Source organism: Lepidochelys kempii, chromosome 5 (assembly GCF_965140265.1).
Source record: "Lepidochelys kempii isolate rLepKem1 chromosome 5, rLepKem1.hap2, whole genome shotgun sequence".
NCBI classification, from domain to species: Eukaryota; Metazoa; Chordata; order Testudines; family Cheloniidae; genus Lepidochelys; species Lepidochelys kempii.
Genome location: NC_133260.1, coordinates 18,182,660 through 18,202,408, shown reverse-complemented (window position 1 = coordinate 18,202,408; position 19,749 = coordinate 18,182,660). Strand labels below are relative to the sequence as shown.

At 39.6% G+C, this 19,749-nt stretch overlaps 1 protein-coding gene across 1 annotated transcript in view; it reads right to left on the bottom strand.

Moving 5' to 3' along the window:
* DCC (DCC netrin 1 receptor) overlaps positions 1 to 19,749 on the bottom strand; it is a 958,218-nt gene that overhangs the window by 367,996 nt on the left and 570,473 nt on the right. Inside the window, exons 6-7 of the mRNA XM_073343560.1 lie at positions 8,772 to 8,926; positions 6,271 to 6,391 (exon numbers count right to left, since the gene is read on the bottom strand). Of these exons, the coding sequence (XP_073199661.1) occupies positions 6,271 to 6,391; positions 8,772 to 8,926 (276 nt within the window). The remainder of the gene's footprint in view (positions 1 to 6,270; positions 6,392 to 8,771; positions 8,927 to 19,749) is intronic.

Genomic DNA, 19,749 nt, shown 5'->3' with positions numbered 1-19,749 from the left:
GCATACATGTTTGGGACCTTTCACCTAGATACATGGTGGTGAGCTAAAGCATGAGGTCCTTATATGGTTGTGACCTTTAACATAAAGGATGCATTGAAGTAGGTTGGCATAGGGGGCTTCCTAAATTCATACCCTATTAAACTTAACAGGTACACCACAACATGGAAGTTGGAAAGAACTGAAATAACCGGTTGGGACAGAAATAACAAATGTGATACCTAACCACAAAAGGGCCATAGTAACAAATTGACATATACGATAATAAGTTGAAATCATTGATACACTACTCTATAGAAAAAAGACACTCCAACATTAGTAAGGTGAGGAAATACAAATAAGGAAAAGGAAAAAAATCCCCTACTGAATATGCATGAAACATAATGGCATCAGCGTAACGTACTATAAAAGTGGCATCCCAGCCTAGGGGTGGTAGGAAAAAGATGTAGCTCTTGGGAAGTGCCGGAATGATGGCCACTGGTGATGAGGGAGAAGGTGATGATGATGAGGAAGATGACGGCTAACATTTCAGGTTGTTCCACAAGGGATGGTGTGAGTATATGGATGTGCAGATGTACATTCTGTAGTATCTCTATCTACTTTACTGAGAGTGTTTGCAACTGTGCTAAATAAACTATATTTGTAAATATAAAAGAGTTCTTACAGTGTAAGTGTTGCAACTGTGCACATCGGGGTTCCCAACTATATAATAATTTAAACAATACTGGGCCTGATCTTGGGACAAGAACCTGTCAACCTCAGTTTAATAACTGGGGATTCCTAAGTAATCAACATAATTAATACACAATCTAAAGATCAGGCAACAGGCTTCCTCCACTGCTCTATCTGGGGCAGCCTGGGCTCTGGGCTTCCTCTTGGGGCTTGGGGTGATCCAGTAGGGACTTCTGCCCTGGGGCTTCTTCCAGTGCTGGAGCACCCATTTTTCCTGAGGTGCCCAAACTGTCAGGGGTCCCTGCCTTAATCTGTCCCTGGTGTGGATTAGCAGCTAGGAGCCCCTGGCTGGGGCACTCCCAGCAGCATGGGGAAGATCCTACCCACCTCCAGGAACCTCCTCTAACTGCAGGAAGCTTGGAGGGTGCTGCTTTCAGAGCCCAGCTCTGAAGGCAGCACAGAAGTGAGGTTGGCAATCTTGGGATACCCCTTCAACAACTTTGCAACACCCTCCCCCCCCCGCCCATGATCTCCTTTTTGGTCAGGACACCCCCACCCACCCCCCCGGTTACAACACCATGACATTTCAGATATAAACATCTAAAATTGTGAAATTGAAGTGAAGCTTGCCAAAAGTTTTCTTTTTAACCCTCAATGCTCCATAGTCTGTAGTTTGAAACTGCCTCTCCCATTTCCTGTAGCAGTGGATGGACACAAAATAACTGATTATTAAAATATTTCCAGTACAGTATATCCTCCTTGTGTAACATAAATAGCCCATGTAGTTTCCTGTTGTCTAGTTATTTTATGTAACAGATGATTTTCTTTATCTTTCTGTTTTCAAATTAGCTACTTCTTATAATGTCTGGAGCTCCCAATGGTAAATAATATTCTCACGTATCCATGGTAAAGTGTATATCCATAAGTTAAAATTTGTTTAACAAGGAATTTATTAAAAAAACATAATTGACAATTATCCATTTATGTGAGTTGATTATTTCAGGATTATATTGATTAGTTTCTTTATCTGTTTTTGCACACTATGGAGTAAATAATTCTCCTCCCGCTGCTCCCTCCTACCCCCACCAAGCTATTTGAAGGATGGATCTGAGTGAAAGTATGGGCATTAAGATAATAATTGTTTGCAGGTTCTTTGGAGAGAATTTTCCTCTGGGATCATGTCCATCATATCTGCGGTCATGCATGTCCATGATATTTATTTTTTTAGATGTACAAATGATGTTTTTTACAGTTCTAAAAATAAACAATTCACTAACAAAAACCTCACTATTAACCATCCTGTTCTCTTCATGAAGTACATACTGGGGGCTTTATCTAGAAAACCTCTAAGGTGGACAACGGATCCTACAGATTATAGAAGGTCCACAGGGATGGTCCTTCTTTAGTGGAAGCAGGAACAAAACAGGGTAGCTTTGGAGCATAGGCGGAGGCTGAAGAACCCAGGAAAGCTGAGCTGTAGAAGATGATAGAGTTAAACATTTTGGAAACAAAGTGATTATTTATTATTTTAAGGGATACAAAGGGGATGGTTATTACAGGAGAATGATTGCAGCCTTCATTATGGAAAGAAGAGCAATTTCTCCAATATGTAATTCAAAGATGATGAAATGTTAAATACAGTGCCTCCATAACTATAATCTCAGCTAAAAGCTAAAATTTCAGTTAATTTTCCCAGGAGGCTCACTTGCTCCCCAATGTCTAACCAATATATATTTAAATAGCATTTAACATTTTAACAATTCCATCTGGAATTCTAGAAGAAAGGTTATAATCTGTGTAAACTCACTACCCATTTAGCTTGCATTACTCATTTCAGTGTTGTCTAGTTTCAACTCAGCATACCACTGTATTTACACTGAACATAATTTATGGGTCTGAATCAGATCTCACACTGGTTTTATAGTTGACATCAGTGGTGTTACTCCTGTATACCAGGAGTAACTGCTGTTTAAGTCAGCTCAGAATCAGATGATCAAGCTACACGTTTGTGTAATGACAACAGAAAGATTTGGTATCAGAGCAGGATCACAGTAACTAGAGACAGAAAAGAATCTTAAGATCTTCTGATTTACCCCCTACCAGACACTATACTGGATATCTCCAATAGACTATGCATCAGCCATTTGAATAGATGACACACCTAATTTTAAGTTCATAGGCTGGCCAAGAATATTTGCAACTAACTAAAATGCCAGTAGCCATGATTTTACGAATCTCATGGAGGATAAATGGTCATCTATTTATTTTCTCCATAATGTTACTTTAGAGAATAAAAAGATTATTAATTTACGTAGGGGCTTTTTGATAAACCTGATCTTGGCTATCAGAAAAAGAAAACTCTGTTAGCTCTTTTACATGTCTTGGACTCTGTTCCCTCAAAATTAATGGTTACAAAAAGGGGTTGGTAACTATTTATAAAAGACTATATTGAAACTTCATTAGGCTCTTGTAAATACTCACCAACAGAGAATACTGGATTTAACAGGTCATTGTCTATGCCTTAACAAGAAGCAGATTGTCACAGTTGCTAGGGGTAACCCTTAGTTTGAGGCCTGTGGACAGGCCAAAACTGAACAGCTGTGCAGTGCAGAGCTCACACTGAGTGTGAAAGATATGGTGACCGTATATTGACTAAATTTAAACAGAGAGGGCTATGTACTTCCCACCATGGTCGGCCCCAGCACTTAATTTGTATTTATAGCTGGCTTCTCTGCCATCTGTGCATGCTGGCCTTCTCAACATCTCGGAGGAATTGGAGTGGCATTGTTTGAAGATCTGATTAAATAGCTAGGAAAAAGTAATCCATCATTTATAAAGGGAAATGGAGACAGTTACAATAGTATCCCGTAGCTCTTTAGGATTTTGTCTTCATTTTCTTTTACTTTCATTCTAATCCAATGCCAAACACAATAAACACTGACCAAAAGTACAGAATTTACTGACAGCATTTGAACATCTAGGTGGAAACAGTAATGAATTCTCCCATTTCCTTCAGACTGGTCCTATTGATAAATAAAACTACATTATAGTTCACGATGGCCCCTTTTCTCCAGGGTTGCACCTGTCTAAATATATTCCAGAAGCATGAGCTAAATGCAAGATTCAGCTTTAAAAAAAATCAAACCCTTCCTCCCCACCCACCCCCACAAAAAACCCTTTTTTCCCCCCATTATGATGTTTAATAGGGATGAAGTTATTTTTAGGTACCATTATATTGTTCTGCTCCCAGCTGCCCATCTTAAATATCGGTGGGGTTATGTGCTATGTATAGTTACTGTGCCAAGGTTTTTTCTTTAAGCACCTTCTTATGTTCATGTTTCCCCCAACGGAAAGGTAACACTCTGCACAGAAGGAGAGAAATACTCATCTGGCTTGATTCTGCACTATGCAGGTGCAGAGTGCTGAGTGCATAAAGGCCAAGTAAAAAAGTGATGAGCCATACCGGGAGCACAAGTGTAGCCTGATCCTGCTGTGCAGACATCCAGTCTATTAATAGCATGAGTCAGGCCTAAGAGGAGAGTTGTACAGTGAAGTGCCTCATTACCACAATGAGGATGAAAATCATGCCTCTGTCCAGGGTTCCCATGAAGCAATGTCACTGCGTAGCTGCATCCCCTGCTAGCAGGCACAGCTCACAGTGGGGGATTACTGCACAAGGGAGCTGGCTTGGGATGTGGGCTGGGAAGTGATCCATGGCTTCCCCAGGTGCTGCCGGAGTTGCATTTTGGACATGGGTTGGTTGGAGAAAGAATGAGTGAATGAAGGAGGGATTGGATAGCAAGGGAGAGGGAATGGGAGTGACAAACTGCTAAGAGGTTTAAAATTTGAGCTCAAGCAGTTATTCATTCTGTACTCAGGAACAAAGATAGAGAAAGGACATTGGTCCTGTTCCCTTTTCTGTTTACCGTGTGTACTTGTTGTGAGGGAAATGCTATGCCAGGGACTCGAGACTAGTGAGGACCTAGCAGTTAACCCTGGTTGTGCCCACCTGGAGTTACCACTTGCATTTGCACTGCAGTGCAACTACCTGGCACATTACTGCCCACAGGGCAAAGGCTTGCAGTATCATAGCCTTTCAGGAAATCAATGGTCTTTAACAACACATTACAATGTTACTAGAGTGTTCCATATTACTTGTCTAAAACACTACAGTGGGTGGGTGTGTTACTGTAGTTATGGCCCACTAGTGGAGAACACTGTTTTTGTTTTTGTTTTTTTCAAATTATGGCAGCGTTTAAGTAAAGCTTTACAATTTTAAAATTATTCTGTGCACACTTTTCAAAACAAATTCTATAGCATGTGCTATAAAACAGGTCAAACAAGATGATGAAAGTGGTCCTTTCTGGTTTTAAAATCTATCAACAACTATGAACTGCCAATTTTCTACTTTTTCCAGTCCAGGTCAGGGTGTGAATGAACTATGGCTGCATCTACGCCACAAGCTAGGGTGGTGATTCCCAGCTGGCAAAGACATGCCTGTGCTAGCTCTCATCCAGCCAGCATGCTAAAAATAGTAGCATAGCTATGGCAGCATGGGTAGCCACCCCAAATATGTACCTGTGGGGTCCAGGTGGGGTTAGTGCTGGGGGCATCTAGCCCATGACACTCCTCATCACTTATCGTACTATGGCAGCTACACTATTATTTTTAGCACACGAGCTCAGAGAGAGCTAGCTCAAGTATTTCTACCTGGGCTGCGAATCACAGCCATAGCGCCAAGTGTAGACATAGCCTATATTTCTGAATATTCACTTGCTCACAGCTTAATGACACAATTCTACATAATTAACAAACACAGCAGAACCCACTTCAAGTAAATAACTATCATATAAAACACAGAAAGCACATTAAAGGCATTTATACATGTTTTACCTTACCTGGTTTAAAATGAATACATAGTTTTTATGTATTTACAGTTTAATATTCCATAAAGAAATAAACCCCATCGGTATTGGCACAAGAAAGGACAATTTATAATTCTTGTGAAACTACTCATTTCTGGGCCACAGAAACACACTTTTGTTCCCTTGTTGTATAAGAGACACCAGCCTTTCAATCAGTCCTCTTTGCTACCCCTACCATCACAGTGCTAAATTTCACCTACCTTTTCCCCTATGACAAATATTCTGAGTGTTCGCTGAGGAGCCATACAATATTTTATTCTCCATTCCATTTGGACTATTTCTTCCATCTCCCCCCTCCACACACACACACTCCCCCTGGCCCTTTATAATCCCCAACCTCTTCTCATATTTCAGCAAGATGAAACCAGTGGTTGAAAGGGAAGACACTGTCTTTGATTTTTCATGCTGAGATTCTGACCTCCAGTGTCACTTCAGGGATGCACCCAGCATCTGTAATTGTCCCAGTGACAGAGAGTCTCAAGGTTACACCAAGACAGACCTGCATCTCCCCTAGTGCTAAGGAACACACTGTTATAAGTCAAGCCAGCCAGCTAGCTAAATATTTTTTAACATGGCTGAGAATAAAGTGTGGGGGGAGGAATAGTAGATGCCCAACTAGGATTTATGCTAATTGTATTAATCACTGATATGATTCTCTGTGTCCTTTGTATCTTACCCGGCTCAGGGATGATTAGCTGTGCGCTGGTCTGTGCATTCCCGGCATCATTTTCAGCTACACACTGGTAAAAACCTTCATCTGACTTTACAAGGCCCAGAATCCGCAAGTTGCTGCCACCCTAGAGAGACAAAGAGGGGAAAGGGAGGAAAATAATTAGAAAAAAACTGTCAAACTGAATGTCGCTTACTAAGGAGCTTCAACAATATTTTGTTTGTGAAACAAGAGCAGAGAGTACTAGGAAACATCAGCCTCCGTTCATAATGTCTTTGTCTCCAGTGGATTGTAATAAAATGCACATTCATCGCAATCAACTGATTCTTTTTGTTCTCTTTGCACCACTCTGTTACAAGGATGGTGCTTGTGCCCTTATTCACGCTGGGACAGAGGAGGGCCAGCCCAATACCTTATGCAACAATTAAACACCATATTAAAAGCTAGAGTGGGACTTGAGTGGGGAACAGGGCTTTGTATTGGCTCTTTGCAGCAGGGGAGATAAAAAAGAACTTCCAACTTTTGTACCTTATGTATAAACAGCATTCTGAAGGTCAGATCCTACATCATGCCATGAGACCCAAAGACCAGCAGCAACAGAAGGGTCACTCATTGTGTGCTGCTGATGGGCAGGATTTCAGTTTTAGCTGCTGCTAGCACTAGCAGAATTAAGTGATGTGGCAAATGTTGGCTTCTAAGGGACAATTCTTTGCATAAGAAAATGCTGCAAGAGAGATTCCCTTGCTATAAATATTTCTTCAGGAAATAAAAATTGAAAGGATAATTCCCCTCCACATTATAATAATAATAAAGGGACTTTCCATTCCTTGGCAAGTACACTGATTGCTGTCTGATCCTCCTCATAACAAACAGTGATGCTGCATAAAGTAGCATGAACTTGTGATTCCATATAACTAACTGAGTAAATCTTCTCCACAAGAAAAATATGGTAAAAACCAACCTTTAGTCATTGGAAGAAGTTTAATTTACAGGAACATAGTCCATTTCATTGATTATAATGGGCATTCACTAGGAAATTGGCACTAAATATTGCAATCTGATCTATATGAATGAGACATGCTAACTTTCTTATACCAAAGTCATCAAAAGAAAAATATTATCTCATGGCCTGTGGATATTTTTATCATGCTGTAACAAAAGATAGATATATTAGGGATGAGATTTTCCAAAGCACTCTACAGTGTCTCAACTCTGCTCCCACTGAAATTAGTGATAAAGCTATCGTTAACTTTCATGAGACTAGTTACGCCAATGCTTTTGAGAATTCCACCATTGATGTTTAACTTTTAATGCCCCACATATAATGCTATTTGGGTAATAAAAGATGGGAATGTGACATGGTATCACACTACCTATTATGTGCTATGGCGACAAACTTGTGTCATATGATAATGGTCATGTCAAATGACCATTATCATGATTAATGTAATTGTGGTGAAAATACTTTGCATTTGAAGAAACTGATGGATCATCATTGAAAGATCAAGTTCAGCAAATATGTTCTAAAACAGATTTGAAAACAATGCAGGGAGGGATGCCAGTTGAATGTCATACCTGTGGCAGAAATATCTGTTTCACTTTTAACTCCTATGAAAAGAAATTGCTAAGAAGCTGCAAGATCTGCACACTTCTGTGAATTCCAAATGGCATTTGTTAGCTCCCTTTTAAGAGCTCTACCTTTCTCACTTACGATTACTTAAAATGCGTACTGCCGTGTATCCTTAAAACAGACGCTTAAGGATATTAAGCCCCGTTTCCCCTTTGTCCGAGTTTATCCCTGTTGTTGCATTGTGGCTCACAGCCTGTTTTCTCTAGCTAGAAAGGCCCCATGCAGATGTGTGAAGTATCGCTAACCTCCATTGTAATTGTTGATCCGCTATCTTCAAATTTAAACATATCTATTTTTAGAAGGACAGATTAAGAAGTTGTGCATTTAACAATAAGTACACTTGATGACTGACCACTGTTGTATTCTTCATCCGCCCACATTCACTTCCTTCCCTTTGTTTGTCATCCCTTACTAACTTATGTCTGAAAGTGTAATCTCCTCGGAGCAGGGATTTATCATTTTTTGTCTGTAGTAAAGCATCATACATGACACTGATGGCACTTTATCAATAATAGGTGATAAATAATAATTTAATTGAAAATATGACATGAAGTTATGGTCAATGCTCTGTTCTGGAGGAGAGCCTAAACAAAAATCTAAACCACTGTTGAATGAAAGAGTAAGGGCCTGATCCAAATCCCAGTGAAATCAGTGGGCTTTGGGTCAGATGGTAACAGTGCACTCTGGTGCTATATCCCCTTTGTCCACCAGGAGGCAGGAGAGATTTTTAATCAGTTTTGCTTAGTTTTGCTTGTTTCCTGCTTCTGCTAAACTAGTTAAAACACTGGTTATGAAAAGAAGGAACAAATCAGAAATAAAAACATACTTTAAAATAAGTCAAATAGTGAATTTGCAATGACAAAAATCAGATAATTACCACTATCTGAAAATAATCACTAGGAATGACCACTTCTCCATTCTTGATCCAATCCACGGTAGGGACAGGCTTACCAGAGACAGCACATTCAAACTCAATGTCCATACTTTCATAGGCATAGAGGTTTGAAGGGTGATTTAAAAACCACGGAGGAACTGCAAAGAGAGAGATAAAAACCAAAACAAATAGTGAGTGGATGTGAATGTAAATTTAGCAACCTAATAATTTCACTAGGCCTGGAAAATATTAGACAGAAATAGAAAACATATCTGCAAATCAAATTACTTCCCCAAGCCCTGTTTTTTTTTTTTTTTTAAAAATCAAATACCAGGGAAAACATTTATTTTAGTGAATACAATTTAACAGTCATATGATTTTTACAAAAAGGAAAGCTTAAAAACCCAGTATGGAGAGTATGTAAGATTTGTGTGAAATATACACAATAAGCACCTTGAGTAACCAGGGGTCTGATCCAAAGCTCATTCAATGGACCAGGTGCCAAAAGCATGCACATTAATATGCAGGTAAGTAGCTTTTAGATAAGTACACAGTGCAGAATGAAGTATATTTAGGCTTGAGAAAACAGTTTCATATAACCAAGTGGAACTTATGACTGGATTTACAAAATATGAGGATTTCACTAATAAGAATGAATTTTGTCCATGATGATAGAAAGAAGAAACAATCTGGATTATTTTTGCTGAGGACAAATGCTTATTAAGATAGCAATTATCTGTTGCCTTGTATTACTATAATGTATTCCCACTTTTGCAGTATGGTATATGATATGCTAATTTAATTTAATTTCATCATTACCATAATACTGGTATGATGGAGATTTGCAATTTGAGGAAAACTGTTAATAACATCAAATTTCTAATGAGATCCCTGTCACAGAAAAAACAATTCACATACAGTTCATCATCTTTCACAGGGGAACAATGTTCACTATTTTGAATATTCATAGTTGCTAGGAAGCCAGATTACATTCATTTCTAGGTAGCATCCATGGCTTCTCATTTGAACAGAAAATGCAATTGTATTTCTCAAGCAACCATTTCCAATGTCTGATTTATAATATATCTAAATCCATTAAAAGCGGGGGGGACTGACATGAAAAGACTATTAAGGTTGCAAAATCACACACTCAAAAGTTAGGAAATATCAGAATTAAGATTGCTTGTGCAACCTTAATATGACTCCTTGTGCTTATACATTATGTGTCTGTCTTTAATTAAATGGCCACAGGTCTCCTGCTTCTTTTAGTGCACAGAATGGACATGACTCGCTTTATTAGCCATTATTCAATATTTTGTTTTCTCCTCATTGTTCAACATGTGGCCCTATGCCTTTTTATTATTTATTTGGCATACGCAGTCCAGTCAAGCCAAGCCACAGAATTCTTATCAAGGATGTTCAAGGCACAAAGACCTCCAGGAAACTGCAGTTCTCAACAATGTGTATCATAGCTTGTGGCTGCCCACATTGACATAGTAGATTGTCTCTGAACCACTACCGACATTCCACTGCAGCCTTATTTACTGCATACTGTTCAAACCCAGTTCTCAACATAGAATTAAAAATTTCCTCCTGGGCTTTTCTATGGCACTCATCACTATAGTTTCTGCCCACTTCAAATTAATTAATTAATTTTCATAACATCCCTGTGAGGTGAGGGCAAGTATCCCCATTTCACAGATGGGGAGCTGCGATACCAAGACCTTTAAGAAATTAAAGGTCAAAGATGTCCAATAATTTTGGTTGCCCAACTTGCAATGCCTAGGATCTGATTTTTTTTCAGAGTATACAGCACTATATAGCACTTTACATGTTCAAAACTCAGCTTTCACAGACATCTATTGCAGTTGTGAGTGCTCAGCACTTCTGCAAATTAGACCTCAGGATCTCAAGTTGGCCACCTAGAAAATGAAGAACACTGTGGCCACCTGTGTAAAGTTTTGCTTAAGTGACTTACCCAAAATCACATAGGAAATCTGTGGCAGGCAGAGATAGAATCCAGTTCTCCAGGGTGGCATTTAATTGCCTTAACCATGAGTCCATCCTTACTCTTCCTGCAATCTCCTGCCTCACTCACTACATACCTTCAACTTGTGCAACAAAGGAAGTAATGTTATGACTCAGGAATCCTATGTTCTACTCCAGGTTCCAAGGAGAATATTATCTAGAAGTTATATAGACTCTTCTGCCCAGGACCCTTGAAACCCTCAGAACTTCTCAATGCCAGGGTTCACCATTCGATAACAGCAACTCCTATCAGACCTGATAAACTCACTACATCTAACATGACCTCCTGAGGTCCCTTCCAACCCTGATATTCTATGATTCTATGACACTTCGATATCATTTATTCACAGATAATATCAAGGCATTAAATGAAAGCCACAGTGACACACTAGTCACCATTAGCATTGTGAGATGTATCTACAGATGGTGTGTAAATTATGTGTACCTACTAAAATATATTTTAAACTGTGTAACAAGGCAAAGATAATAAACAGGTTTTCTGCCAGACAAAAGAATGGCCATTCACCTACTCCTATGTCTGATGTAAATTAAGAATTGTAAGCCAAACACAATGGGAGCTACATTTGCATTCCAAGTCACAGTAAGGATATGATGTCAACATGGGGGTCAGCACACAGGAGAACAAACAACAGAAGGGCTCCTCAAAGGTTTACTGGACTGTAAGGAGGGGGAAAGAAAAGCACTTTGTTATCCATTCATGGAGGAAATCCCTTGAATAGTGTGGGTTGTTCATGAAAATTTGGAGCTTGGTTATGACTGAAAACCAGAAACTCTGTCAAAGACTGAACTCTTGGGACAAAGTCTACTTTATTAAATAGGAGCGGTAACCATTAATAAGTGTAGACTTAGGATTGCATTTTATGTTTTTTTCTTATATGTGTAACCATTTCTGTTTCCAGTCATTATCCTTACTCATTATTTCTTAAGTCTTAATCTTTGATAATAAATTTAGGATTGTTTCACTGTAGCTATATCTCCATGGCCTTGAGTTGTACCAGTCAAGCTGTGTGTATGCTGTTCTCTTGGGACTTACAAATTACTGTGTCCAGTGATAGGGGCTGGACATTACAGAGGGATGCTTCAGAGGAGCTTAGAGACTGGGGTACACCAGATGTTAACCTGCAAGGCAAAGTAAGAGCTGGCAGAGCCATGAGGAAATTATTTGGGTGACTAATAGCCTGGTGGTGTCAGGGAGCTGACACCCAGTTTAGCACCAGCAAATCTCTCTCTCGCTAAGATGGGGAGGGGGTAACATGGTGACACTATCCTGGGCACCCCTTTAGCCTGTCCTTGTCCGTTTCCCAGTTTCTTCTCTACCTCCCCCTCAGCTCAGTCAGGGTGCTTAATGATCGGGAATATCTAAAAGAACAAGGTCCAGAACCAGGATAGCTAAATTAATGCTGATTTTTAAAAAGGCTCCAGAGCCGATCCTGACAATTACAGGCTGGTAAGTCTAACTTCACTACCAGGCAAATTGATCAAAACTATAGGAAAGAAAAGAATTATCTGAGACACATTTCAGAGTGGTAGCCGTGTTAGTCTGTATCAGCAAAAAGAATGAGGAGTACTTGTGGCACCTTAGAGACTAACAAATGTATTTGGGCATAAGCTTTCGTGGGCTAAAACCCACTTCATCGGATGCATGCAGTGGAAAATACAGTAGGAAGATATATATACACAGAGAACATGAAAAAATGGGTGTTGTCATACCAAATATAATGAGACTAATAAATTAAGTTGGGCTATTATCAGCAGGAGAAAAAAAAACTTTTGTAGTGAGAACCAGGATGGCCCATTTCCAACAGTTGGCAAGAAGGTGTGAGTAACAGTAGGGGAAAAATTAGCATGGGGAAATAGTTTTTACTTTGTGTAATGACCCATTCACTCCCAGTCTTTATTCAAGCCTAATTTAATGGTGTCCAGTTTGCAAATTAATTCCAATTCTGCAGTTTTTCTTTGGAATCTGTTTTTGAAGTTTTTTTGTTGGAGTACTGTGACTTTTAGGTCTGTAATTAAGTGACCAGGGAGGTTGAAGTATTCTCCAACTGGTTTTTGAATGTTATAATTCTTGACGTCTGATTTGTGTCCATTTATTCTTTTGTGTAGAGACTGTCCAGTTTGGCCAATGTACATGGCAGAGGGGCATTGCTGGCACATAATGGCGTATATCACATTGGTAGATGTGCAGGTGAACGAGCCTCTGATGGTGTGGCTGATGTGATTAGGTCCTATAATGGTGTCCCTTGAGTATATATGTGGACAGAGTTGGCAACAGGCTTTGTTGGAAGGATAGGTTCCTGGGTTAGTGTTTTTGTTGTGTGGTGTGTGGTTGCTGGTGAGCATTTGCTTCAGGTTGGGGGGCTGTCTGTAAGCAAGGACTGGCCTGTCTCTCAAGATCTGTGAGAGTGAGACACAGATAAACATGGTATGTTGGGGAAGAGTCAACATAGCTTTTATAAGGGCAATCATGCCTCACCAGCCATTAGAATTCTTTGAGGCTGTCAACAAGCATGTGGACAAGGGTAATCCAGTAAATATCGTGTACTTGGACTTTCAGAAAGCCTTTGACAAGGTCCTTCACCATAGGCTCTTAACCAAACTAAGCAGTCATGGGATAAGAGGGAAGGCCCTCTTATGGATCAGTAACTGGTTAAAAGATAGGAAACAAAGGATAGGATTAAATGCTCATTTTTCACGATGGAGAGAGGTAAATAGTGTGGTCCCCAAGGATCTGTACTTGGACCTGTGCTATTAAACATATTCATAAATTATCTGAAAAATGGGGTAAACAGTGAGGTGGCAAAAACTGGAGACGATACAAAATTACTCAAGACTGTTAAGTCTAAAGCTGAATGTGAAGAGTTACAAAGGGATCTCACTAAATGGGGTGACTGGATGACAAAATAGCAGATGAAATTCTATGTTGATATGTGCAAAGTAATGCCCATTGGAAAAAATAATCCCAACTATACATACAAATGGACAGTGTCAACATTTGCTGTTACAACTCAAAAAAGGTCTTGGAGTCATTGTGGATAGTTCCCTGAAAAGATTTGCTCAATGTGCAGTTGCTGTCAAAAAAGCTAACAGAATGCTAGGAACCATTAGGAAAGAGACAGATACTCAGACACAACATATTATAATTCCACTATATAAATCCATGGTATGCCCGCACCTTGAATATTTTGTTCATCCCATCTCATGAAAGATATATTAGAATTGGAAAAAGTACAGAGAAGGGCAACAAGAAGGATTAGAAGTATGGAACAGCTTCCATATGAGGAGGGATTAAAAAACTGGGGCTGCTTGGTTTAGAAAAGAGGTGACTAAGGAGGAACATGGTAGAGGACTGTAAAATCATGAATGGTGTGGAGAAAGTGAATAAGGAAGTATTTTTTACCCTGTCATATAACAAGAACTAGGGGGCACTCAATGAAATTAATAGGCAGCAAGTTTAAGACCAGCATAAGGAAGTTCTTCTTCACACAATGCACAGTCAACCTGTGAAACTCATTGCCATGGGATGTTCTGAAGACCAAAAGTATAATTTGGTTCAAAAAGAATTAGATAAGTTCATCAATGGCTATTAGTTAAGATACTCAGGGATGTAGCCGCATGCTGTGGATTTCCTAAATCTCCAACTTGCCAGAAGCTGAGAGCGGATGACAGGGGATGGATCACTCAAAAGTGCCCTATTATGTTCATTCCCTCTGAAGCATCTGGCACTGGCCAACGTCAGAAGACGGGATACTGGGTTAGATGTTCTGATCAAGAACCATGGCTCTTCTCTGATATAAGAGAATGCTCTGCTGGAAGAGCAAAGCTCATTTGTGCAGGACTCAGATCTTTCTGAGGGGCCATCGAAGGATGGAATGAACTCCTGCAGCATCTCAGAACCACCACACATCTCACCACTTGTCACTCCAAGTGCGAGGCATACTTTAATAAAAATACTCAGCAGCAGAAACGTTTCAAATCCACAGACTATTTCCTCCTCATGAGAGAGAGAGAAAGAAGAACTACATGGGGCAGATGCTTCTTTTTAATGAACTCTTGGTAGGCAATCATATACCCCAGTGATAGATTAGAATTGAAAATAGGTTGTTTTCGGAAGAAATGAAACAGAATTAATCTCCCAGAACACTAGCAGGAGAATGGAAGGGATACAGGTACGAACTGAGCCACATGCAATACTATAAGTTACTTTAATACATAGGATTGTTGAACAGAGAACAGAAATATCATAATATCATATCAATTCATATCGTATTGTATAAAAAGAGCTAGTAGCATCCACAATCTTTAATTTTGTGAAAGCTTCTTAGCGTCAGTTTCCTGTCATGCTTATCAAAATATAGGTGTGATATTGTATAGTTGTAGATAAGGTATTTATTTTAATCCTTCACCAATTACGTAGTCATAGTGATAAATTAAACTAAACTGATTCCAAAGCCCAGATTCATGGCCAGAAATAAATTAACCCCAAGTCCAGCAAACTTCAATTTCTAATCTGAGCTCCCATATACCTCACATTACCTCCAGTGATAGGCAATAATATTTACTAGCTAAAAAGCAGAGAGAAATCACTTTTCAATTCACTTTAGGAACACTGAATTGGTGTTTTGAATGAATGAGGAACAAGAATCTTTTATAACTTCTCAACTCAAATCTGTAGAAGAGGAACAACATGAGGGTAAGCCACATGACTCCTCTAAAGAATAATTTTGTAGAGCTTTTCTATTTATATGAGCAGATAGACTTATGCAATGGAGTCAAGAATAGATATTCACGTGTTTCGCCTACTTGTAAGTAACTAGAAACCATCTTTTAATTCTGGTCTAGGAAGTGGCATCAATGAACCAAAGGCTCCTTTTTTCCACTCCAGCTTCTGTTCTCTAGTCTATGTAAGGTTACGTTTCAATTGCTTTGAAATTCCAAGATTTTCCACCAGCATTTCAGAATGATCTGCTGGAGCTTCTCTCCATAGCACTTCACAGTGATGTATAAAGGACAACAGACTGCCTACAATGTAACATATGTTTTGCTCTATACAGTGGGAATATTCAGCAGCCTGTGGGCAGTTAATATAGGTAGGTGGAAGGGGGCAGTGGGATGAGAAGAGGGGGTGGGGGGAATTTGGGATGTGCAGGACTGTGGCGGCGAGAGAAAGGCGACTTTCCCCAGCTCCAGGGTTGCAGCTGCCAGGGAGAGACGGCCCTCCTTCCCAGCCCCAGCTTGGAGGCTGCTGCAGCGGGAGAGAGAGAGAGAGAGACCCCCACTCCTTCCCAGCCTCAGCTCAGGGGGCTGCCATGGCGGGGAAGAGAGGGCACATCCATCGCATTGGAAAGGTAAGACTACTGATATTAAAATATGAGCTGTGTGCTTTTATTTGTAGCACAGAAAACACTAATGATTATTATTTTTTTATATATAGCACTTTTATCCAAAGCGCTTTACAATAGTTAGCTAACGGTACAAATAACATTTGGAAAGATCATTAAGCAGTCCGCCGAGACCCGCAGCAATTTTCAAGTGGTCCACACAAAAAAAAGTTTGAGAACCACTGGTCTAGTGGGTAGGTAAATTTACTGGACTTCTATGATATCTTGACAGCTGTACTATTGACTCACTTTGTTACCTTCAGCAAGTCACAAAATCTCTCTGTTGGTGTTTACCTATATATATACATATATATATATACACACGGGGAGGGGGGGGGGTAGGGGAGGGGAAGGAGAGGATAATATATGCCTGCCTAAAGGAGTGGTGCAAACTTTTGTTAATTAAACATATAATGCATTTTGAGATTCTGAGATGAAAGATGTTCTTAGTACAATGTTATTATTATTAGAGCTGTTGATTTTTACCATTGCTTTTTCCTAAAAGTCAGTGAACATTTAAAAAAATCTCCATGCACTATTTTGTGGCTGGTTTTGTTTGGTTGTTTTAAGTGTGTGAGAGTATCCTGGCATAGTTCACAATATGGTACATGCACTGTGTGTTTGTGAATAACAAATGACAAAAATCGGATGGGTTTTCATGTGTAGTTTGCAAATTCCCAATTTTCAGCCTGTGACAGAAATATAAAGAACATATTAATATTCAAAGTCCAGGTCATGTTTGAAGCTTCAGGATTTCTATTGTGGCTTATAAAAGGAGAGTTAATAAAATCACTAGCCCCTCCCAACTGGTACTTGCCGCTGTCTATGTGCAGTGGGAGAACATCATAGGGTTGTCTCAGTTAGAATATCAGCGGCTCAAAGGTACCACACCAGGTCCACAAGGAAGCCCTGCTTTGCCTTATCCAACTCACACATTCAGCAGCACTGAAGCAGTTAATTTATTACTAAAATTAGGAGTTTCAAAATAGTTGCTGTCACTGTTCTTGTCAATCAGAAAATCTGACTGAACTTCCATGCCAGCTAAGTCTCACCCAGGACTTTGGGAGACCCAGTGTGTGGTGATTCTAGACAGCATAGGCTGCGTTCTGTGCTAGCCTGGCAGTTAGAAAATGAGATCCACAAGGTCCATATCCAGTGTCCTTCATAAAATATCCCCGCCTTTATAGTCATTACAACAGAGTCCTGAATCTCCTCAGCCACACAGGAGGCTGCATTGACCACTAGCACTGAGCTGTGGGTGTTATTTGTATACTTAATATAAACTGGTTATTTAAAGTGGAAACTTCAAAGTGGGTGAAATAGCCTGTTCCACAATGAACCCTATTACTTGCCATCATAATGAGTTTGCTAGAGTATATTCCACTTGGCATTGGGAATAGGGTTTTAAATGTAAATACTTATACACAAATAGTAAAATATTGGGTTTCTGGGCCTTGTAAATATCTTAACATGGCATGATGACACTCAAAGAAAGACAGGCCACTTAGTACTTTGCAGTTATAGTTTCTATTAGCTGCACACATAATATTTTATCAAAAACTAACTGCTATTGTATACATTTATTTTATTTTGTGGTTAACTAAATAATCTGTCATTATTATTCTTTGTTTTGTGGTAGCACCTAGTGTCCCTAGCACTATTGTGCTAGGCACTGTACTAACAAACAATAGAAAGACATCCCTAGCCCAAAGTATAAGAGCCAACAGACAGATACAACAAAACGAAGGGGGAGGTGAGGGGAGTGCAAGATAATAATGAGATAAGTTGAACTGACTGCAGAGAGCTGGGAGAGATTTAGACCCACTTATCGTCAAAGGATGAGTCTCCCAAAGAAAGCAATCCACTACTTTTATACTTACCTTTGCAAATTATAAAGATAAAGCTTTTGATCAGTGCAGCTATGTTTCATGGGCCAAATTCTGCTTTGATCCCTACTGGGCTGCTGGTGTTTTATGTCAGATTTTGGTCTAATCACTTTACATATAAATAGTTACCCACCTGTCACTCTCTGGTATCTTAGCTATAGCGGCAATGATAGTTCAAGGAACGTACAGGAGTTTAACACTGCAGACCATGCAGTGCATATATCACTAACATCCCAAAAGTCACTCCCATAAGTTACTGGTTTTCATACACAAAGATCATAATTTGATCTTGCCCCCGCAATACTACAGATGCAACTTTCAAGCTGATGCTTTAGGCACCCATTGACATTGTGTAGGTGATGTGTAAGGTGTTGTAAAATAGATTTCGTATAGACTCAGTGGATCAAATTCAGAGATGGGTGAGAATGTAAGTTGCAGATTGGTATGTGGGTGAGACACTGAGAAAGCAAGTAAATCCAACAGATTCTAAATTGTTCCAACGCACACCGTGAGGGGATCAGAAGAAGATACACCAGCTTAGACTCTTCTCCAAATTTGGCTTTGTGATTGTAGTCACTGTCATTTCTCAGGGACTTCTCAACGTGAGCAGAGCTACAAATGGATGCAGAATCTTGAGAGTGGCTTGTGAATTCTTGCTTTGTCGTTTGCAGGAGGCACCACAGACAGTGAGTAAGCGCTACTTTCAAACTTTTTCACACTGCTTTAAAACTTTACTTAAATTAGACAGCTGGGGTGCTGTGACCACTGCCTATCCTATTGACTGATATTGTCTCATTATTTCCTGGTGCACCCCTGTTTGTCTGTCATATCCACCTGTTGTCTCTTGTCTTATACTTAGATTGTAGAGAGACAAGGTGGGTGAGGTAATATCTTTTATTGGACCAAGTTCTGTTGATGAGAAAGACAAGCTTTCGAGCTTCTGAAGAAGAGCTCTGTGTAACCTCGAAAGCTTGTCTCGCTCACCAACAGAAGTTGGTGCAATAAAAGATATTACCTCACTCACCTTATCTCTCTAACATCCTGGGACCAACACAGCTACAACACCACTGTATACATACTTAGACTGTAAACATCTGGGGAGTGATAACACCTTTTTGTTGTATGTTTGTACAATGCCTGACACAATGGGGATTTGATCCATGACTGGGGTTCCCAGGTGCTACCACAATACAAATAACTCATAATAATAAAAGAAAAAGGAAATGCCTCCTGTGATTTGTTTTTCATATAAAAATCCTTAATAAGGGGAACATTGGTGAGTACATTCTAATTCAAGCAATTTGTGGTGGGGTCTTTGTTGTTGTTTTAACTGGAGTTGAAAGAAAAACACTGAGAGCAAATTTAGTGAATGTAGCTGCCTCTGAAGTCAGAGGGAGCTGTGCCCATTTATATCTGGGCTGCATCTTGGTCAAGGAAACAGCAAGAAGATACAAGACGTTTAACTGGATATAAGAGAGTTGAAGGACAAAAATGGGATAAGAGGAAATATATTCATCTATTAATTCTTTTGTCTTATTTGTCTTAGTCTAATCCATGCATTAAAGTCAAATAAAAAATGGGAGCTGTGTAGCTCACAAGCCATGAATACATTTCAGAGTCTGTCAAAATCATAAACCACTCAATCTTTGCTTGTATAGTTTATTA